The 23,283-nt window shown below is 46.8% G+C and overlaps 2 protein-coding genes across 10 annotated transcripts in view; one reads left to right on the top strand and one right to left on the bottom strand.

Moving 5' to 3' along the window:
• The window catches only part of SMOC1 (SPARC related modular calcium binding 1), a 129,485-nt gene extending 117,678 nt beyond the window's left edge, over nt 1-11,807 (top strand). The window contains exons 11-13 of one of the 2 annotated variants that reach the window (XM_051621836.1): nt 225-472; nt 6,692-6,742; nt 8,347-11,807. In XM_051621836.1, coding sequence (XP_051477796.1) covers nt 225-472; nt 6,692-6,742; nt 8,347-8,360 — 313 coding nt within the window. In that variant the 3' untranslated portion in view covers nt 8,361-11,807. Of the gene's footprint in view, nt 1-224; nt 473-6,691; nt 6,743-8,343 lie in introns of both variants that reach the window. The other variant, XM_051621835.1, reaches the window with a different exon arrangement.
• Nucleotides 11,808-20,374: 8,567 nt separating this feature from the next.
• SLC8A3 (solute carrier family 8 member A3) overlaps nt 20,375-23,283 on the bottom strand; it is a 119,690-nt gene continuing 116,781 nt past the window's right edge. For 6 of the 8 annotated variants that reach the window (XM_051622159.1, XM_051622158.1, XM_051622160.1 and 3 more), the window contains 2 exons: nt 22,553-22,828; nt 20,375-22,234 (listed from right to left, as the gene is read on the bottom strand). In XM_051622159.1, the coding sequence (XP_051478119.1) occupies nt 21,858-22,234; nt 22,553-22,828 (653 nt within the window). In that variant the 3' untranslated portion in view covers nt 20,375-21,857. The remainder of the gene's footprint in view (nt 22,235-22,552; nt 22,829-23,283) is intronic. The other 2 variants (XM_051622161.1, XM_051622162.1) reach the window with 1 other exon arrangement.

The raw sequence follows: 23,283 nt of genomic DNA, 5'->3' as shown, positions 1-23,283 counted from the left end.
ATGGCACCACTTGTTCTTGCTAAAGGATGTTTTGAGAAAAAGTTAATCTCTCTCAAATGAGCACAGCCAGAAAGGAGGAGATCATAAGACCTGCATATTTTGCATGCTTTAAATATGGCATAGTGTGTTTCTGACTCAGTGAGCAGCTCTGGTTCCTCAGCATGTGCTTGACAATGTTGGTGAGAGCACCCACTTGTTGGGGGCCTGTCCTTCCTCTCTTACAGGTTCTCTGAGCCAGACCCCAGCCACACACTGGAGGAGCGAGTGGTGCACTGGTACTTCAGCCAGCTGGACAACAACAGCAGCAATGACATCAACAAGCGGGAGCTGAAGCCTTTCAAGCGTTACGTAAAGAAGAAAGCCAAGCCCAAGAAATGTGCTCGACGTTTCACTGACTACTGTGACCTCAACAAGGACAAGTCCATCTCACTTCAGGAGCTGAAAGGGTGCTTGGGAGTCAGCAAAGAAGGAGGTGAGTACCTTTCTTTCCCCATTGCATGAGAATGAGACTGACACAGAGTTAACAGCAAAATCAGAAATCTGTTTTCTCCCAGGTGATTCAAAATTGCCAGGGTATGTGTGAGAAAATGAGTGGCATTAAAACTCTGCCATGCAAATGTAGTAGTTCATTATTTGTGTTATGTCTTATATCCCTCATTAGAGGCTTTTGTGCTAAGCACTGTACAGAAACAGGGTAAAAACATGAGCCTTGCCTAGAACTCTGTATTGTTGAAGTCTTTGGAAACTGTAGTCCAGATCAGGTCCCTTCTGAGTAATAACACTGTTAACAGTATTCTGTTGTCTCAGCCATGCAGGTTGGATGATGTATGAGCTAGCACAGACCCATTCCTTCTCCAGAGACCCTGTTGACTAACAGAAATAATATTTATTTTCATGGCTAAATCCAACATGCAGGAAAGTGGATGATGCAGAGAGAACAAGTCAGAAAGAAAGTGCAGGGCTGTGCTGTTGCCCTTTTTCAGAGCTGGATTGCACCTTAAGATTGAGGGAGAAATAGGGTGTATGAATAACACTTTCCTTTCTGTTAAGTGGCTGTGCAGCCAAGCCACCCTCCTTCCTTTTCTTCCTCTTTCGTCTTCACTTCATCTTCTGTTGGGACCTGGACCAAATTGGTATTTTTTTTAATTTTATGAATTGAAACTGTTCAACCCAAATTCAATAATTATCAGTCATTCTTGACTGTGGGTAGACTTGCTTGGCAGAAGGCAAGCAGGGAGATTCCAGGGGACTAATTTCATGTGCAGGTGTTTTGGCTCCAAGGACAGCTCTTGTTATAACCATCATGCCAGTTGGGAAAGGTGGCATTCTTTCTCCAGGCTTAACCTTTCCTTAGCTCTTTTCTCAGATTTAGCAGGAATGGGAAGGGAGTTGGTGCATTTAGGTGTTGGGAAGTTGCTTTTTCTAGGCACTTTGCAAACATCTTAGTTATCATAATTAGCCTATGGCATTACTTGTCAGCTGTGAGAAGCATTCTGCATCCCTAGTTCAGAGGAAGTTTTGTTCTTAGTCGTTGGTACCTTACTGAGGAATGACGTGGAAGTAGCAAACCTGTTCCTTAATTTTATTATGTTTCCAATAAGTGGAATATGCCAAACAAATTTTATTGGAATTTGGCCTGCAATAAGACTCTATAGAATCTGCTGTCTTTGGAACCTTTTTGATTATTATACTTTCAGTTGTAAATTGCCAGTCAGGGGAAACCAAAACTCTTCATGGAAATGTTTTTCAGAAAAACATTGGAAAGGTTTTTCTAGTATGGATAGGATGAGGAGGGGTTGGAGGCAAGGAAGTCATCATTTCCCCTTGATGTGCTTCATTACAAATGAACTTGCCTCAGATGTTGCAAATCCTGTTTGGGTATCTGGCAGCATAAGGATTAAGATGAAGTGGGTCATCATTCCAGGTGAGTGTGCCTCCTACTAGGCAAAGTGAACACTTGTAATGATTTTGAAAAAAAAAAAAAATAATGCAAATTTTGTAGGGCTTGGGATGCTGAGGAGAACAAATGTTAAGGCATTTCTGCAGTTTTGTCAGTGTTCTGCTTTTGGATTTGTTTTTTTTTGTGGCAGTTCAATCCAAACATGGAAATAGTGTTGCTTGAAGGAAGCACAGGGCATAGATAAATGAGCAGATATATGCCTCTTGGGTACTAGATAGTCTAAATAAATAAGATTTATGTGGAAAGATTCAGCTGGGATATTCATAAGGACAAACCTGAATTTGAGTGCTTTCCAGATTGGGATCAAATGTGTCCAAGATGGATAATTCTGTCTGCCTTCCCCTCCTCAGCAGGTTCTTGGTGTCTGTGGTAACCTACTCTGTGCATGCTGCCAGCCAGTGCTGCTTTGGTGAGGAAAACAGTCATCCAGTCTACCAGCAACCTTTCTGCTTTTCCATCCTTATGACGACACAGAGTTGCTGGGAACCAGTTGCTTAAATCAGACATGTTTCTATCAGGGCAAATGAATGAAGAATGAAGTAGCCACCAAGAGCCAGCATTTGAAGGCTGGCAGAAGCCTGCAAATGGTTTCTTAAATTGAGGCAGAATAGGCAGAGAGGGCTTGTAGCATGCCAGAAACAGTCTTTGCCATCATTTGATCTAGGATTGTCTGTTTGAGGAACTGTGGAAGGAAAACAGACTGATTTACCACCTGTTAAAAGTTACCCTTCATCAGTGCAGTCTGTGCAGCCTGAGTCAAGGGGGGGAACCAACTGTGATTAAAGAACAAATTGATCACTATGCATTAGTCAAAAGGAAGGGTCCTTGGGAGGAGATAAACATGCACTGTAGAGCTTTGCTGGAAAGTTAATGGAGCCAAGATTAATTGGAGGACAGTGATTTTAGAGAGGAGGACTGTAGGTCTGATCAAGGCTTGTACTAGTTGTGCTGACTGCAAAATGCTGGAGCAGTTTTACCGCTATATTCTTCCAAATTCAGAAGACAAAGTCAGCATTTTGTGCATGCCCAAAGAAGAGCTCAGGGATTAAGCAGTGAAATGTCCCTCTGCCAGCTGACGGAAAGTTTCCTTCTGCCAGTTTAGATCCCGTGGTTGCTTTGCCATCCAAGAGCTTGTCAGATGGTAGGTGTTGAGTGCGCTTCACAGGACTTCTGGGGTGGAACCTAGCCACCATCTGTGCCAACAGCCAGCTACCAAGAGCACAGTCCAGAAACAGGATCAAAATGTCTTAATTAAAAAGGAGGGGTGGGGGGATGATGTGTGTGTAATTCAACAGCATGTCACTTTCTACTGGAGCTGAGCAAATACTACAGAAAGAAGGAGAGCCGATCACAAAATAGTTGGAGGGCACCTTTAAAGGTCATCTACTCCAACCTCTCTGCAGTAAGCAGGGACATTTTCAACTAGATTTCAACTAGGTTGCTCAGAGCCTGGTCCAACCTGACCTTGAATGTTTCCAGGGATGGGGCTTCTACCAGTTCTCTGTGCAACCCATCCCATTGTCTCACCACCCTCACTGTAAATAATTTCTTCCTTGTATCTAGTCTAAATCTACCCTCTTTCAGTTTAAAGCCATTATCCCTTGTCCTATCACAGCAGGCCCTGCTAAAAAGTCTGTCCTTGACTTTCTTATAAGCCCCCTGTAAGTACTGAAAGGGAGCCATAAGGTCTCCTTGGAGCCTTCTTTTCTCTGGGCTGAACAACCCCAGCTCTCTCAGCCTGTCTTCACAGGACTAGTGTTCCATCCCTCTGATTATTTTTGTGGCCTTCCTCTGGGCCCAATCCAAGAGAACCAAGTCTTTGCTGAGGATGTCAGAGCTGGACACAGTGCCTCCAGGTGGGATGTCACAAGAGCGGAGTAGAGGAGCAGAATCAGCTCCCTTGACCTGCTAGTCATGCTTCTTTTGATGCAGCAGGATAGAGTTGGATTTCTGGGCTGCCATTGCACTTGTCAGCTTATGTCCAGCTTTTCATCAACCAGTACCCCCAAGTTCTTCCCCACAGGGCTGCTCTCTATCCCTTTATCCCTCAGCCTGTATTGATACTGGGCATTGCCCAAACCCAGATACAGGGCCTTGCACTTGGCCTTGTAGAACCTCATGAGTTTCACATGGGACCACTTCTGTAGCTTGTCCAGGTCTCTCTGGATGGCATCCTATCCCTCAGGCATGTTAACTGCACTACACAGCTTGGTGTCATCTGCACTCTTGCTAAGGGTGCACTTAATCCCACTCTGTGTCACTGATAAAGATATTAAACAGTACTGGTCCCAATATGGCCCCTGAGGAACACCACTCATCACTGATCTCCCTCTGGACATGGAGCCATTGGCCACTACTCTCTGCATGCGACCATCCAGCCAACTCCTTATCCATCAAACAGTCCATCCATCAAATCCACATCTCTAATTTAGAGAGGATGTTGTGGTGGACTGTGTCAAAGGTTTTACAGAAATGCAGATAGCTCTTTCCATCATAAAAGGCCAGCATGTTGGTCAGGCAGGTTGCCCTTGGTGAAGCCTTACTGGCTGTGTCAAATAATCTCCCTGTTGTCCATGTGCCTTAGCATAGCTTCTAGGAGGATTCTTGTTCCATGATCTTTCCAGGCAGAGGTGAGGCTGACAGATTGGTAGCTCCCAGGGTCCTCCTTTCTACCCTTTTCAAAAATGGGTGCAATGTTGCTCTTTTTCACCAGGGATTTCACCTGACTGCCATGATTTTCAAATATCTTGGAGAGTGGCTTGGCAGCTACATCATCCAATTCTCTTGAGAGAATGCATCTTATCAGGTCCCGCAGAGTTGTGTATATTCAGGTTCTTCAGTTGATCACAAACCTGATCTTCTCTTAGAGTGGCAGGGATTTTGCTCCCCGAATCCCTGTCTTGTGGTCCATCCACTTGAGAGGTTGCCAGTAGACAGACAATCTAGGCAGCAGATTTCATTCAGTGATGTCTGGACATTTCTTACTGGTATCTGCCGAAGTGACCGATGGGCTGCGTGCTTGGGAGGCTCCTGGGAACAAGGATGCTCTGTATCACTGCCTCTGGACTGATGATGGTAGAAAGCTGACTAACAGTCTGAGAGGCTGTGAGAGAACTGTAACCAGGGAATGACTGAGTTAATTCTGTCATTCAGAGAAAATTTAGAGTTCATCTAATTACAGTTAGATTAGAAAGTAAACAAGCTTCAGTGGTTCAGTGCTTGTTCTTGGGTGCCTTCTTCAGATATCCCCCTTTGGACCTCAGCAGAGATGCTGTACTTTGTTGCCTTTAATCTTGAAGACAGTTACTGATGGCTAGCGTGAATCAAGACATCAGTACTGTGTTGAGAACACAAGATAGGACTTGTGGTAGCATGTCCATCTGTTCCTCCCCCTCCCATGAAAGGTGGGAGCTTTGGTCAGGAAGTCTGAGGAATCATTTCTACCTGTGAAAAGCTGCCAGGATTTCCTTGGGGCTTTTTCTTTGGAAAGACACTTGGCCTAATCTAGTGTGGCTAGAATCATTACCCAAAATGGCATACTTGTGAAGCTGAGCAAACACTCTCGTGGAACTTTGTGAATTATGTCACTCTGTGATACCAGGGACAGTGCCATTTAGCTCTGGAGGAATCTGCTTCTTGGCAGCAGAGCTCTGCTTTTTATACACGTGCACAGGGAGGAGTGAATGATCCCGCCAGGGCGGATGGCCGGCGTGAGGCCGGCATTTGAAGGCCTTGAAATAACTTACTGTCTTGATACAGTTTCTCCTACTAACTATCTCTAAAGCCCAGGGGTTGTGACCTGTTTCCAGCTCTGCTACTGCCACCCTTTCCTCTCTTCCTTCCCAGCAGTCCCACGTCTGTCCTGCTGCCCACCCCCCTCTACACCAGGGCCTCCCCGTGCTCTCTGGGCAGCTGGCCACCTGGCTTTTGCACAGAGCTAAGTGTGCAAAGCAAGCTGTGCTATCAGGTCAGAGGCACACACAAATCAAAGGCAAGCCTCAGGCTGGGCCACAGTGCAGGGTGGCAACAGGCATAGTGCTGCTGGCTGGGAGCAGGAGTTCCCGTTTCCAGCTGATCCCTCGTCTGCAGTCAGACCAAGCAGCTAGCAGGAGGTGTGAGATACTTTGGAGAGCCCCACTAGTCCGTGAACTGGGTGTACCCAGCGTGTAACAGCAACAGGATCGTTGCTGAGGTGAGAGCCCGTGTCATGAGCTCCATCTGGTGTAGGGTCCGTGTGCCTGTACCTAATGACACAGTTCGCAGCCCTGCCGCCTGTCCTTCTGCCAGGTGCGAGTGTAGATTTTTGATTTTTAGGCACCTGTTTGATTGTTTGACCCCAGTTTAAGATTTAGTAAACTTGGGCTACTTGTATTGCCTACAACTTCACTTTTCTGGCTGCCTCCTGTCTACATGAAGTTATTTTGTTTGCTTTTAGCAAAAAACTGTTTTGGGAAACTTCAGGGCACTACTTGCATCCTTCCTTTCTATTTCTTCTTTCTCCTTCCACAGTTTAGTCTAACCTTCTAAATTGTTGCTTCTTGCCCTTTGGATTTCGTGACACTTCATGACTACACCACCAGTAATTTAACATCTCTCATATCAAGCACATTAGTCAGACTTGCATGTGAATCTTATGGAATGCTGGTAGGATTTGCTGTGTGCACACTCAGGGGACTTCCTTTGGCATGTCATGGCATTTATGGCCTTTAACATGGTTCTTGGATTTTACAGGTAGCCTGAGCAGTTTCCCCAATGGAAAAAGACAAGGCCTTAACCCTTTCAGTGAGTATCTTGTCAAACTGTTTCTTTTTTTTTTTTTTTTCTGTGATAACCATTAGTCCCAAAATTCATTCTTTCCTGCTCTCCTGTGTTCACAAATACCAATACAGAAACATCTGGAAACACAAACTGTTCATAAGAGATGTGAATATAACAACTGCAGCTCTGCTGCATCACCTTGAAGTGCACCATGTCTTCAGCTGGGGCAGACAGTACATTGCTAAGGAGTTAGAACAGGATTCAACACTATGAGATGAATGCTCTCCTACCCTATTCTCTCTGCTTCTAGCAAGCAATGATTTAGGTGATTTGTTGTTTTTACATTACATGGCCAAGTTCCCACAAAAACTCTGCTGTCCCAGTGAAGGTCTGCTCTTCCCTGTATTTTGTGGTGGTGAATCATACCCTTCTATCACGCAGGAAGGAAAACTTACTTGTTTTGTTTTTAGACCTGCTGCCTCATAGTTTCATTGGGTGAGAATTGTGAGAAACAGTGGGCAGTTTTCCCCTGCTTGTCTTTCTCCTACCTCTTGTTATTCTATAGCCCTCCCACGTGTCTGGTTAGACTCCTTTCCATGCTGAAAAGACCTAGGCTATGTGTTAGCTTAATTCTTGCTCCATACCTTCCTGGGTGTCTTATCTGAGCCTGATGAGACGGGCTGAAGAGAGCCTTATATATTGTCATAGTGATGTTTTCTGGTGTGCCCTCTGTTCTGAGCATGTATTTGATTTTTGCTGCTGGAAACTCAGTGAAGGCATTAAGAAAATGGGGTACTGTGGCTTCAGCCTCTCATAGTCACTTGGAGTACTTAGGGCAGGTCATCCCCACTCCTCACTCCGGCGCTGCATTGCATGTGTAGACATCAAAGTCAATGTGCTGTTTTTTTGAGCTGGTCACTGAACACTGCAAGGTCTGACTGCAGAGCTGTGCAGACAGTTTCAAGTATGACTAGCTGGAATAATTTTGCAGTTTACAGTATTGACCTCTCATGGCAGGGCATGTTGATTAGTACTGATCCCAGTGAGGCCTATATGGCAACTTTTCTCCTTTCTGAAAACCAATCCCATACTTCTGCCTTCTCCTCACCATGTTTGCACCTGTAATTAATCCACAAAGCTCTTGCTCTGATCCCCAGGAGCTTTGATGCTCTAAGAACCTTTGATAAGGGGCTTAACAAAACTTTCTGAAGAAACAAGCACGGGGGTGTGCTGGGCAGCACTTGCGTGCCATCCACTGGGACACTAATAACTCACCAGGGTCCTGGCACCCCCCAGCTCCAAGTACACTGTATCCCCATTGCAGATTCAGTAGCTTGGTAGGCTTCAGGGTGCCTGGTGCAGACAGGTCTCTAAGAACCGCTGAGCAGGGAGACAGCTGCATTGTGCTGTGCAGAGGAGGGGAGCAGTGGCTTGCCCTGCATGCCTGCCTCCTTCCAGGCTCCTGCATCAGCTGCGGCAGGCAGAAGAGCAGAGGGAGAGATGTCAGACCAGTTGTTTGCCCTGAGTGCTGTATCTGTATCAATCTTTCGGTTTTAATTTGTTTTTAACTCACTTTCCCTGCTTTTGTTTCTTTTTTCCCCTCACTGCCCACCCCACCCTTTCAGTAGGTCGCCTGGTGTAGCAGCAGAAGACAGGAAGGGAAGGCAGGAGCCGATCCAAAGGGAAAAAGATCCAGTGACAGATGAACAGACACCTCGCTGCTTGTGAGCAAGCATGCAGCACCAGCAACATCCAACGTAGCAGAAGTGGCACCCAGAACGTTTGCACTTTTTAATAATTGGTTTGGGGTTGGTTTTAATTGCTTTTCAATGCCATTATCTAATACTTTGGAGAGTGGGGGCAAGCAGAATAATGACTTTAAAATTGGAACAGCTACTGATGACAAAGTTGAGTTCGCTGGGACTCAGAAAGAGAATTTTATATACTGTATATAATTATGTATGTAAATTGTACAGTTGTGTTGTACAGGGGTTGGAGTCACTGTTCTGTTCCTCCCTTTGCTTTTAAAGGCTGTTCGGATTAGAGGGACACTTTGCATTTAATGGATTACAGTAATGCAATAATTTCTGCCACCAAATCGTTGTTCAGTTGCACACCTTAGTGTCACCATGCAGGTCTGTCAGCATGACTTGTGCTTGCAGATGTGCACACAGTGCCTCAGATACCAAATGCTTCTTGGGAGCGACTGAACCCCTTCTTTTCTTACTCTAAAACCCTGTGCAACTCATGGGCAACTGGGCTTTGGGGAGAGCACAAGTTTCACCTAAGTACATGTGCACAGCAAAGCTGCTAAAAGTAGGGATGGAAGAGTTGTATTAAGGACATAAAAAGGTAGTTTCTGCCCCTGTTGCCAGTTGGGCAGAAATAAATTGCAAGTGCATTACTATTCAGAAGACCTGCTTAGCAAAGGTGTGCCATGCCTTGGGAATCTAATGCTGTAGGAAGGATGTGGGAGCCACAGGCCTAGCAGAGTCAGTGGGGTGAAGTCTTGCATCTTCCTCTCTAGCAAAGTTTTCATCTATATGTTGTACAACAATAAAAATACTGAGAAGCCTGCTAAAAGCAGCATCAGCCTGCCTGTTGCTTTGCTGAAGAGCAAGGAGCATATTTGTCAGTTGCAGAAAGACACAATCATGCTGCTGGTTCCCAGGAGTCTGGTTTACTCATGCTTCAGCACTACTGCTTGGGCCATGCTCACTTGTGAAGGTCTCTCTGCAATGACTATTCCTATTTTTGATGGTTGTGAATCCCAAGGTCCTCTCTTGCACAGTGGTGTGCCTGCCTAATCCACTCCCACTGTTTCACTGTTACCATGAAGGCTTAGATTGAGGAGCCTCATCTCTTGGCCACAAAGGCTGTTTAAATTGCCATCAGTTTTTCCAGACTTGTTCCTTAGTTAATCTCAGATTCAGCTGTAAAGTCAGCAGTAGAGCAGGGACACCCATACCAGCAATCCTAGACCTTGGCAGAGTGTGATGGGACACTATTTTGCTTTGTGCATTTCCAAATACTGGCAGTACTTGTCTGTTCATAGGAAATGTTTTGAGCAGCCTCTCACTTCAGACCTGATGATCCTTGTGCCACTCACCTCTGGACCAAGAACCTGTAGTTGGAGATAATGACATGCCAAGCTAAGATGAGATCACACCAACAACTGCTTGTGATAATACTGTGTTACTGTAGAGACTGGGCTTGTCACTTGAGGCTTTGTGGCTTTGGTACAAGATATCACAATGCAGTGTCTTCACTCTGTGGCATGTCATCATGATGATAGCATGAGATAAACACATCATAGCAGAAGTGTCCTGATGCACTAAGTTAGTGCCTTGTTGACAAAATTAAAAGGGCTTTGTTTTTTTGTTTGGTTTTTTTTTGTTGTTTTGTTTTAAAAAAAAAAGAGAAAAACAACCACAAAATCTTTCTGTAAGGTAACTGTTTTGAGATTAGTAATAATTCTTTCCCTGGGGAGTAGATTGGAGCTAATGAAAGCATTTGGCATGGTTGAAAACATCTCTGGTGATCTCTGAAGTATACACCACAGCACCACTGTAATATAAATAAGTTGTCTCTTTAGCAAGACCAAATCCTCCTGCTGGATCTTCATGGTTTCTCATGTACAATGCATGTGCTTTTTTTGGCCTGCAAGCTCCCATCTTCTTGATTGCATCTTCCCTTTTTAAATGCCCAGGGCACATAATTGTGAAATTATTTGGTTTAGTGTATAGTTAGAAATGTCCCTATCACTCAATAATCCTATTATAGGAGTAAAGAATGAATCCAGCTGTATAGAAAAAAAACAACCCTCTCCTTTTTTAATATGCTAATTTTAGGAATTAAAAGGTCTGGCTGCTGGGTTGGTGTTTGTTGTTTTCTTGTGGGTGTTTTGTTTGTTTGTTTGTTTTTTTAATGTATAGTTGCATCCAGCAGAAGTAGCTAATTGGGTGCCTGTAGGAGTTCTGTCAACCAGCTGCTGGGGCCAGGTCATGTCCCATAAGATTGCAGGTGGAGTACCGAGCTGCTTGCAAGTCACTGCATCTTTTCTTCTGGCAATGTCAGTACACCAGCCAGCCAATGCTCTTGCCTGTCATGTAAATCCTTCTGCAGACCTCTTTCTCATCCTGGTGTCCTTCCCCTCCAAAAGGCCTGCCTTCACATGTAGTTTACAATTAAAACTAGTCAGTTCTTCAAGGAAGCTGAACAAGGGGTGGCTGTTGATGGTAGCTTTGGTACTGGTGGGTATTCATGTTGCTATGTTAGAGCTGGCGTTATGGATAGATTGGGTCCAAAGCATTATATTTGCCTCTCTCTTAACTTTCATAGGAGAAGTCCAAGTTCCAGCATCCTGGCTTTTGCTGGGTTTGCACAGGCCTCTGGGCAGCTTCTGGCAACACTTGTACATTGACATACAAGACCCAACCAGCAAGATTGTGTAATGTCCATGTTGCTTATTTGGGGGTTGTGTGTTGGAATATCATGCAGACAGTATCGGTCTTTATTCATATAGCTTGTTCTATGAGTTGTCCAGACAGTCTGTACTTGTCAGAATGGAGCAGTGCCTCAGCTCCCCTCTTCTCATGGTTGCTTTTATTGCCAGATAACTGGCCAGCCCACCTGGCTGTCAGGCCAAATATGTCCTTATCTGCCTTGCCTCAGTAGCATCCTACTGAAGCTGGGGCAGGGGGTGTATCAGTGTTGTGGCTGGAAGCAGACCCTGGGCATGCCTCTCCTCATCCTTCAAGTCCTCCTGGGCTTCTCCAGCTCTACTTTGAATGACAGCTGAAAACAGCTGGGACAGAGAAGGGAACCAAGGCTTCACAGTGCAAGTCATCTGCTCTTCCCACCAGAAGCAAAAATCTTCCCTTTCTTCCTGCTTCTCCAGGGGTGTCATGTGTTGGAGGGAACTGTGTTACGGTGGGATTCATCCATGTGGAGGCACCACTTTCCAGGGCCTGAATTTATGTTGAACTTACCCTGCTCCAGCACATTTCTTCCTATGGCATTGTTTTTACAATGAAAGGCATCTGTTTGATTTTTGGTTTTGTAATAAAATAGATAACTTTTTGCTCCAGTGTCTTGTGGTGGTTTCTTGTTGAATCTTGATTTCCAGAACTTCTCTTCCACTTAGTGTTCTGTTACTTCACTGCAGTGCCACAGGAGAGGGAAGGGGACTTTCCTGATCCAGAGTCATGTGTCAGTCTTTGGTTGGGATCTGAGGTCCTTGGACATTGCTCTCTGGTTTCTAAGCCTCCAAGTTGAACTGACATGTGCCCCCAGTGTTCTTCTCAGTGGTGTGATGACTGCTTCCTGGATCTGCCCAGGCTGCTTTGAAAGGCTGTGAAGCTTCACTGGGAGTGCAGAGGTGACCTCTGAAGTTTGGACCCACAGCCAAGTGGGATCTAGCAGTTTCCCTAAAGGAGGAATGGAAGACAGGCATTTCATGTCATCCCCTTTCACCTGGGAGCCTTCATACTTTATTTTTGCAGGTCAGGCTTCACTGCATGGGAGCCTGAAATACTTTCTTCAAGGTGTTGTCCAAAACCTTTTAATACTTAAGGATGACAAGTAACAAGCTATCCTGGGAAGCTACAGCTGCTATAAAACATACTTTTTTCCTAGGCTGTAGGGGGTGGCATTCATCAGAGTATACACGACCATATCTGTGGCCGTGGAGGCCACACATCATTCCCATCAAGCAGACACCATCAGTATTTTCATGTCTATTTCATTTCCCTTGGTTGCACGTAAATCCCTTGCAATTAATCAGGAGCTGGCTCATTGCATATTGGAGGGGAGGAAATTACAGTCCCAAAGGGAGGTTTTTCTGCTTTTATGGTAGTTACAGGCTGAATTGTTTGCTGGTGACCAGGGGGAGGGCTGCTCAGACTGTTATCTCTAGAGGCAAGTGAAATGATGAAAGTACTGCAAACTTTAACGAGCACGTGCAGGAAAGAGTGACAGCCAATGTGGATTTATCAAGAATAAACTGACAAACTGAGGTACTTTTCTTGTATAACCGAGGTAACATGTTTTGGGGCTAAGGGATATGCAGTAGTTGTCATCTCTGGAGCTCTGCAAGACTAAATTAAACATAGGAAAATACTTTTAAAAAAATAACAACCAACCAACTACTCTTTGGCTGTGCTTCCTCTTTCTGGGGTCAACGTAAGGTGCTCTGAGAGGGCTTAACCCTCTTCCCTGGTGGTGCAGTCATTCTGTAAGCAAGTCAAAAGAGCTACAAAGCGCTTGCTTCTGCCTCTGCTTCCAACAGTGATATTGCTAGAAGACATTTCCTCCTCCTCCTCTGCCTCTTTCCCCCTTATCTTTGACATAACTAAGACAACCCATATGCAGAATGCCAATTTTCTGACTTCTCAGCAGTCAGCCCTTGCAAGCCATTTCAGGCAAAATAACCTGGCAACTCTCCAAAAGCTGATACAAAATTGGACAGCAGGGTCTGCAGAAGTGGTGCTCCTTACTTTGGAAAACACTTTGAAAACAGAGTGTGCTAAAAAAAAAGCACCACCTCAGGAACACAGCAAGTGTTTTGTATGGAGTGTTTGCCAGAAAACCTGAGGCTGGCTGCTTTAGGAAGCAAGGATGTTTTCTGCCAGCCTGCAGCCAAGGGACTGCTTACTGATTTCAGTGGCTGTTTCTCTTGTTGGAAGGTGCCTTGCTCATGCACACCAGGAGGTATCCAGCTTCCATGCAGAAAACACCAGCAGTTCTGTGTTACCTGTTGTATCACAAAACTAGATCCCCACCTCCCACCAAAGCACAAATAAATGTTTATCCTATCCTATGTTTTCTTTCAGCACGTGGGGACTGAGCTGGGGGTCTTCTGGCTCTCAGCCCAGGCAGAGGAGCTGTGGCCTCACTGCATACTTAACCAGTTGTCATCCCCTTGAGGCCAAGGTAGTGGGGTGGCTTTCTGCTCTCTGCCTAAGGTAGACCTGCATGGTGCTGCAGAGGGGTGTGTGCTGGGTAATGAAAGAGGCAGAAGTCTGTGACTCCCAAAGGTTAATGTTGTCTCCTTTCTGGTGCCAGCAGTAAGAGGGGACCCAGCTCTTCTGCATGCAATTCACAACTCAGTTGCCCTAGACTGGAGCTCAGAGTAGCTCCTCAGTGCAACATCTGGGAATCTGGAGAGCAGGTGATTTGATGGAATCACGGAATAGTTTGGGTTGGAGGGAACCTTTAAAGGTCATCTGTTCTGCAGTGAGCAGGGATATCTTCAACTAGATCAAGTTGCTCAGAGCATAGCACAAAGTACCATTGCTATCTCCCTCAGTCATGTTTTTGGCTGGGGTCATTTAGGTAATCCCTGCTGACTTCATCATGTCAGAAAAGAGTTGGAGCAGTATTTGGCTGAAGAGATGGAGCTATTTCTGAAGTGACTTGGATGTTCTCACTATAAGCTGCCAGGTTGTAACAGGCAAAGCTATATGAACAAGGCTGGAGTTGGATCTCCTCACCTGCAAACCAGTGTGAACATGAATTTTTGCATCTCTTGAGCTGTTATGAATTTTCAGATGCTTGTGGCAAGCAATTGAGTGCCAGACCTTTGTAAAATGAGTGATAACCAAAGTACTTAGACTCCAAAAAACGAAAGACCAAGTATCAATTGATTCAGAAGTCTGGGGAGCAGGCTCTGTGAAGAGACAACCTAAAGGATTAAAGAGATCTGAGAATTTATAAAGAGCTGGCATCAAAGTTCTGACAAGAAACTCTCCTTCTGCAAAGGAAATTAAGTAGAGGCCAATAAAGGGGATCAAGAGCTCTTCAACATCCTGAAGCTTGAGAAGGAAAAATATGAAATGTGGGATTGGTGTTGGAGCATTGTAGCCTGCATGTGAGATTCCAAGGGATTTAAGGCAATGTCACCTAACTAGAAATGAAGAAAAACCTTGAAAACTATAGACCTGATGTCCTGATATCCCTTTGTGAAAACTTAGAAGGGTGACCTACTGACCACTTATTCTCTAATCCCCAAGATAGTTTTATACATTTATTTATTAAAAAAAAAAAAGGTGGAATGGATTTGTTGATGTTTTGCTGAGGACAAATTGTATCAAACTAATTTGATTCCATTCTTTGACAGGATAACTGGCCTCATGGCTTGAAGGTTCAGCAATAGATGTGATATGTCTTGACTTTGGTAAGGCTTCTGGCACTGTCCCAGAAGACATTCTAATAAGTGAGCTGAGGAAACGCAACCTATTTAGACTGGCAATGCATAGAGCTCAGGGTCCACATCAGAGCTCCCCGGGGAAGTCTTCCCAGTGGCTGTCCAGGGTCCAGGTCTATTGTGGATTTTCATCAGCAGTGTTTGGAAATTGCTGGTGATACCCAAATGGGAGGAGCTGTGAGCACCTATGAAGGGGAGGACCAGAATGCTTGATAGGTTGTAGAAATAGTCCAAGTCAAGAGGGTAAGTTTGTCAAGAGAGAAGCATGTGATGAACTGCCATGAGGCAGCTGGCCTGAATGCACAAGCACAAAGTGAGACGCAGCAGGCAGCAGTCCAGCAGAAATGACTGCTCAGATGCTAGAGAAGGAGAAAGTGAGACCCTGAAGGGCTTTTCCGCATAAAAAATGCTCTTATGACAAAGATAGTAATCAGTTGTTTTCCATGCCTTTGTGAATAAAACATGAAGGGAAAAAAAAAAACCCCAGCAGGGCCAAAGAACTCCCACATTTGGGTTTGCTGATATTTTTCGACCCAAGATGCTCCTGAGGATGAGGAGATAATTGTATTTTTTGATAGCTTTTTTAAGAGCTTATTGGACAACTGTGATGTTGATGCAGTTATGGAGGCCCTCTGTACAGTAGGCCATAGTGCCAAGGAGGTGCCAAGGGGAGCTTCTGATGGCCCCATTGGAGCTTTTGTGGGGAGATAATTTCGGCCCCCCCTCCCCCCCCCCCCCCCTTTTCCATGCATCCAAGTTGTACACAAATAATTATCACAAAATGCGACCAGTGGTTCTGTAATGCAAGCTTATTTTCTGAGACAGCAGAGACCTCTTCTTGGGAAGGTATTTAAAACTTCACATCTTATACTCTTTCCAAAAAAAAGAAGAAAAAATCTTGCTTTGATGGTCTATTTCTTTAATTCACTTAGATTTCATACCACTTTCAAAGTACTTCCTAGACCTGTGTTGTTTTTTTATTGCGTTCTTCAAACAGGACCAGTTTCTGAGTGCATGCCCAGCAATCAGTAGCAGGTTGATCCCAATTACTCCTTTAGCCACTGCTCTGTCTCAGCTTGCCACACAGGTGGCAACAGCAGCAGTACTGTCCGGGGCACTGGTGAATGCTCACAATTAGGTTCAGCAGGAACATCTGAGGAGCTCATCAACCTCACATCGTGTCTGCAGGCTCCATGTCTCAACTCAAATTACCACCTGGCACCAAGTGTGAAGAAGGCTGAGTTCCAGAAGTGGACCAAAAAGATGATCAGAGGGCTGGAGAACCTCTCATGAAGATAGGCTGAGGGAGTTGTGGTTGTTCAGCCTGAAGAAAAGAAGACTCCAGGGGAACCTTATAGAACCACAGAATGTTTAAGGTTGGAAGGGACCTTAAAGATCATCAGGTTCCAACCTTCCTGCTATGAGCAGGGACACCTCCCACTAGATCAGGCTGCACAAAGCCTCATCCAACCTGGCCTTAAACACCTCCAGGGAGGGGGGCATCAACAACCTCCCTTGAAAACCTATTCCAGCAGTTTACCACCCTAATGAAGAATTTCTTCCTGAGGTCTAAACTAGATCTCCCTCTTTCTGTTTAAAATCATTACCCCTTGTCCTATCACTATCTTCTCTGTTGAAAAGCCCCTCCCCAGCTTTCCTGTAGCCCCTTCAGGTACTGGAAGGCCACTATAAGGTCTCCCCAGAGCCTTCTCTTCTCCAGGCTGAACAGCCCCAACTCTCTCAGCCTGTCTTCATAGCAGAGCTGCTCCAGCCCTTTGATCATCTTGGTGGCCCCTCTCTGGACTCTTTCCAACAGGTCTATATCTTTCCTGTGCTGAGGGCACCAGAGCTGTACACAGGTGGGGTCTCACCAGAGCAGAGCAGAGGGGCAGAATCACCTCCCTGGCCCTGCTGGCCACACTTCCTTTGATGCAGCCCAGGATGCAGTTGCTCTCTGGGCTCCAGCACACACTGGTGGCTCATGTCAAGCTTCTTCTTATAGCAACCTTCCAATACCTGAAAGGGGCCTATGGGAAGGCTGGGAAAGCCCTGTTCACAAGAGCATGTAATGACAGGACAACAGTAATGGTTTTAAGCTAGAAAAGGGTAGATTTAGGTTGGATATTAGGAAAAAGTTATTTAATATGAGGGTGGTGGATCACTGGAATGGATTGCCTAGAGAGGTGGTAGAGGCCCCATCCCTAGAGACATTAAAGGTCAGTCTTGATGGGGCTCTGAGCAATCAGTCTAGTCAGAGATGTCCCTGCTTATTGTAGAAGGGGTGGAGTAGATGACTTTTAGAGGTTCCTGCCAACCCAATCCATTCTATGATTCTGATGGTATGTGTTGAGGGTTTATGCTGCTGGCAGCAGGGGGCAGGATGGCCCCATATGCCTGGGCTGCTGGTCTCTCTCCACCACCACTTGCTGCCAGGCAAAGCAGAGATGCCCCTGTGCCAAGAAAAGATAGATATGTACGTGTGTGGGGTGGGTAAATGCACGGTGTTAATGATATAAAATATTTAAACAGCTCATTTAAATACCGGGAGGTCCTCAATCCCCCCCTCCCCATGGAGGCAAGTTGGGAGCCCTGTCTTCTCTGCTAGGCACTAAGCAGGACTGGCACACATAGCTCCATTATTAATGAGCTGGCTGCCACTGGCACATGCACACAGATCACAGTGGTCATTTAAAACATTTTTTTTTCCCCAGAAAATGCTCCAAAGGTTATTCTTGGTGGCAAGGGCTTTTCAGCTCGTGGTCAGGGCTCAGCAACTGCTACTCCCGTTGTGCAGGCTGGCTCCTACACCAAGGGCAGGGCTGCAACCACTCCCTAGCAGAATTAAACAACAAAAAAAGAACCTCAGTTCCAGGTGAATGATATGAGAACTGACCTGCCACCAGCTAACACCAAAATGCTATTGAGGATGGGCTGAAATTTCCTGGCTTTGAATAGTGGTGTGGTGCAGCATGACTACATATCCTGGAGACTCTTCCGTTACTGTCTATATCGATCCTATTGCATAATCAAGAACTGGATGATGGTCATTCCTCAAAGGTCTTGTTACCAGCTCTTTATCTCAACAGTGCCCAGTTACATCAGTACCCTGTGGCCTCAAAAATGCTTTCCCAATGCAAAGTGCTATGCTGGTGGAGAAATGCAGGTAGGCATCATCCCACCATAGCAGTGGGCCAGAGTGGTTGAAGCCCGAGGTTGCACGTGCAGCTGATGGGGACTTCTTGCAGATGGTGCTGTGAGGTGAGGTCGTGTTGCTGCTTTGGGTTGGAGGGTGGTGGTGGGCTCCTTCCATACTAGGGACAAGTGGCTTACAAGCCAGTCCAGCAGCCCCAGCTTGGCATCAGAGGAAAGGCATCATGGAAGAGTTTTGTGTTTAATTTGTGCTTGCCCAGAAGAGCCCTTACTGCATCAGCAACACAGTAATTGCAAAATGGAGACAAAGCCCATTCTGAGAGCTGCACTTGCCTCCTCCCTGGCTTAAAACCTTTGCTCACTGGCTCTAACAAATGTAATTCTCACTGTACCCTGCTGCCTGCACGCCCCTGTCACTCAGCCCTTCTCACAATGGGATGACAGTCCTGAACCTAAAGCCTCTGCACTTGTGGGGACCAGGATGCTTCCATGCAGCCATGGCTGTGGGCCAGCCCCAAAGGGTCACACCCCTCCTGCCCCATCCCCAAACACCTTCCTCACAAGCTCCCCTCAGCCCCTTCACTGCAGTCAAAGGCAGTGGGCACTGCAGGCTCCCCACTGCAGGCAGATGGGACTGTGCTGGGCCCAGTGGGGCAATGGCCTTTCTGTGGCTGGGCAGGTGGACTTTGCTGAAATCTGGTTGCCCTGAGGAGCAATGTGCTGCATGACCTCCCTGCAGGTGCTTCAGCAGGGCCCTGAGGGGTCTTCCCACCCTGGCTCCTACACAGCTGCGGGCTGCACCAGCCGCCCCTGTGCTATGGAAAGACAAAGGGGAAGGAGAAGTGCCAAACAAAAATACCAGCAAAACCTCCTCTCCTCTCAGGCAGCTGTGGGCAAGTGCTGCCGGGTCTTCTGAGGAGTACAGAACCAGAGGGCTGGGGTGGAGGGCAAACCAGAGCCAGTGCAAAGAAAGTCCGGGCACCTGTTCAAAGGAAAACAGGAGCAAGCAGATAACTAGACCCAAAATGAAACATAAAGCCTCAGGAATCAATCAATGAACCAATCAATCCCTCGAGGTGCCAAACTTGTTTTAGTTTTGTTTGTTGTTTTGTTGTGGGTTTTTTTTTGTTGGTGGTTGTTTTTTGTGAGGTTTTTTTCCCTGAGCCTTCATGTTTTTTAGTGAAGCAGAAAACAAACCAAAAAAAAGAAACACTCCACGGATGTTGTTGGCCTGGCAATGATTGTCCTCATGCATGGGGGGCACCGAGGTCCCCATGCAGCTGGCACTTGCAGCAGCCAGTCCTCCCCCACGACCCCTCCCCAAGGTCTGTTGAAGAAGGAAGAGGATGAACACCAGGTGGTGGATACAGCGCAAGCAACAGGGACAGCAGGGCAGCTCCCCTGGCCAGGTGGTATCCAGGGGTGAGTGAGCTGGCATGGCTAGAATAACAGCTCAACAGACCATGTCCAAATTAAAACTAGCAATGATGACAACCCCTTCCCCTATGAGAGTTGCACTTCAAACCCCCACAGAGAGCATTTGGGGGGCTTTTGTAAGTTTTCTTTCAGCATCACGTGTGTGCTCTGGGGTCCCAGGCTGGTGGGCAGCAGTGGTGGTGGCTGGCTGCAGCATGGCCAGAGGCCAAAAGGACAGGCAAGCTTGGCCTTGGGGTTGCTTGCTTGTCTTTTTCAGGCCCTTTCCCAAAGGTGAAGGGAGAGTCAGGAAGCGGGAGGTCAGGTGCTTGTTGGCTTGAAACCCAACAGCTTTCACTCACAGTGGACTCCCATCAGCAAAGTTCTTGCTGCTCCTCTGAGAAGGATCCTTCTTCTCTGCCTTGTGTGTATACACATTTATACAGAGCTATAGATATCTGATAAACATTTTGTATGAAAACAAATACTTCATCTGTGTGTTAAGGACCATCACTACACTCATTTAATTATCTGATATAATGTTATATCACTTTTTTGTCAGTGACAACCTTGTTCCCATCACTTTTTTACTAACCTCCTGCCACCTCTTGCCTGCCTCCCAGGGCAGCCAAAAGAATTGCAGCAGGCAGGGATGGACCTTTTGGCAGCCCCCTTGCTTACTTACCACCTCACAAGGTTTGGCTTAATACAGGGAACTTTATGAAGAAAATCTTTCCCTTTACAGCACCTGTTTCTTGATATAACAAATTATCTTAATCCTTCAAACACTTTTCAAAGAGTATGTTTTTAACATCCTCTTCCAGGACCCTCAATTAAGAAATATGTTTCTAGATAGCACTGTTTATATAGATATAGGTATAGTTTTATTTCTTTTTATTACCAACCCAACATTTCCATTTGCAGCCATTGATGTAATTCATGACATACTCTCGTGGTGTTCTGTTTGTTGTTTCGATTTGTTGGTTTGTTTTGTTGTTTTTTTTTTTCCTTAAAAAGAAATGCACTTCAAATGAAAAGGATTCCTTTTTGTCTGTATGGTGTTCCTAAAAGGTACTGAAGATGCTACAGGAGTCCTGATGCAGGTGGCAGTTTTTAAGCCCATACCTTTCGTTGGCCTGAAGACCACCAGGAAGGTGCAGGTGCTGTGAAAACCAGGGAAGCAACCGAGTGGAAGGGCAGCCACGCCACAGCTCGGGGCACGATGGTGCTGGGAACATATGGGCACACTATCCAGGTTTTCCTGAATTCCTTTCCACCTCCAAGCAGGAGGACCACACAGCAAACCCATGACCATCCCAAGGAGCCAATACCACTTTCCCTGGCCCCCTCACTCCCTGCCAGGGCAGGCTGTTTCTGGGTAGCCATTTATTTCTTTATCAGTTGAAAATGAACATAATTTTCTCTCCCTGCAGTACCACAAGCTCAAAGTTAATTATACAAAGAGAAATGCCATAGTCAAAATATACATGATACGTATTATATTCGAGGGTTGGGGTTTGGAGCTTTTTTTTTTTTCCTCCTTGTTTTTTCTTAGCCCAGGCAGGTGATTGAGATGCTACATGCTCCAGCCTCTGTCACTGAATGTGTGTCTTTGTGTCTGTGTTTGTATTAAAAATATATCAGTCTTGTGATGTTCTTAAAAAAGAAAGAAATGGAAGGCGGTGAGGGAGGAAACGAGTAATAGTGAAAAAGTTCCTTGACTGTGGCACAGTCTTTTGTGGCTTCAAAAAATATACCTTCAATTCCAGCACTGATGGCAGCTTGAAGCTTTAGAGTAGATTTTTAAACATTTTACAGTTTTAATAGTAAAAAAAGAAAAAGAAACAAAACTAAGCAGTGTGCCCCCCTCCCCAACCAAAAAGCAACAAGCAAATGAAAGAAAAAAAAAAGGGAAACAAACAAACAAACTCCTGATCAGCCTTCTGCAATCCCCAACCAGTGAAAATAAGGAAACATCTCCTTACAGCAGAGGGGTGCTTGGGAGGAAAGCAGACAAGAAGCCCCTGCAGGACAGGTGGTCTTTGGAGGTGGCTGAAACTTCTTACTCTCATTGAACGGGGTCAGTGGCTGGGTTTATTCTTTTGTTTTATTTCAACACTTGCCATTGTTGCCATCTTCTCTTTCATACCATTGTGGGTGGGTTTTTGGGGGGGGGGTGGGGGTTGATTTTTTTTCCCCCTCAGTGATGGTTCTGCCCTTCTTGGCGCCCAGCTGTCCGAGTGCCGGGGCAGCAGCAGCCCCGAGGGGCAGCCGCCCCCTCCGGCGCCACCGCGATGCCGGGACTGGTGTCCGGTGAGGTAATGGGGGAGGGGTCCCTCCCTGCCCCCGGCGGCACCGTCCCTCCACCGCCTAGAACCCCTTGATGTAGCAGTAGGCCTCCAGGGTGGCAAAGAGGATGTAGAGCAGCCAGAGGCCGACGAAGAGCAACATCGTGGCCAGTTTGCACCCCCGGGGGCCGCCCAGCTCCCCCCCGAGGTGGGGCCGCCGGCGGTAGAGGAGGACACTGATGCAGATGAAGGCGAAGATGGTGAAGAGGGTGACGGAGAAGGCCAGGGTGCCTGCTGACACCTGGAACTCCTGCCCCTGTGATGCCCAGTAGATGGCCGCCACCGACCACGCCAGCCCGATGCCCAGGAAGACGTTGACAGCATTACTGCCCGTGACGTTGCCGATGGAGGCATCGGCGTACACATCCTGGATGGCTGCGGCTTTGCTGGCAAACGTGTCTGGGGGTGGGGGAACAGGGAAAAAAGAAGTCACTGGGGGTCCAACAGGAAAAATGGGCAACTCTTCATGTCTATGGACAAGGGAGGCTATGGTGTGGCACTGGCCAGGTTGAGATACAGACTTCTCCTGGTGCCCACCCCCTCTCTCAGGTTCAGGGGCCCTGTGTTGCCAGCAAGTAGAGTGTGGACCTTGCCTGGGCACTGTGGACCCCTTTTCCAGCCTGAACCCCATCCCCCTGACAGAGCTGCTCCCCTGGGGCCAGGCAAGCTGCCAGAGAACCTTCCTCCCGCCCCATCCCTGCCCCTCTGTCAGCCCACCTGGTAATGAAGTGCCAAAGGCGACAAAGATAACAGCGGTCACCGAGTCTTTGAGGCCAATGGTGCAGCCAAAGTGGGAGGCGAGGTCGCCAATGATGGCGGTGAGCACGCCAATGATGAGGATGGAGACCATGAAGCAGGCCCAGCCGTTGCAGTACTCAGTGGGGGGCACGCAGGCAAACAGCACCTTCCAGAAGACTGTCAGGAAGTGCATCACGTAGTCGAAGCAGGACGGCAGGCGTTCCTCACCAGACTCATCCTCATCCTCTTCACCTGCTGCAAACAACATGGAAGGAGAGCTCCAGTGCCCATGATGGGATGGGTCAAGATTACAGGGGTGGACTTCAGCCCCTGCTTGGCCCCCTGCCCCAGGACCCTAGGGATGCTACTCTCTGGGGACAAGGCAGCGTGATACCAGCCACAACAGTGGGCTCAGGGCATACCAGGATCCTTGGTGGCAGGGGTGAAGCCTGGGGACAGGGGTGCCTCCTGGGACATCCTGCAGCCTGCAGGTCTGGGGAGTGGCAGAGCAGTACCCACAGAGGGGCAACCTCACCTCTGTCCCCATTACCATGCCCAGGCAGTCACATAGTATGTAGTCAGCCTGTGGAGATCACTTGTGAGGAGCACCTTGAAGTCACAAGTGATTTTTTTGTGGGTAAAAATAGCAAGAAGTGATAGAACTAGAAAACTGGAGGGACTTCTTGGTCCTCCTGCACCAGAGCAAGGGC

Source organism: Apus apus, chromosome 5 (assembly GCF_020740795.1).
Source record: "Apus apus isolate bApuApu2 chromosome 5, bApuApu2.pri.cur, whole genome shotgun sequence".
NCBI lineage: Eukaryota > Metazoa > Chordata > Aves > Apodiformes > Apodidae > Apus > Apus apus.
The sequence above is the reverse complement of the archived record's forward strand: the minus strand, read 5'-3'. Positions and strand labels throughout refer to the sequence as shown.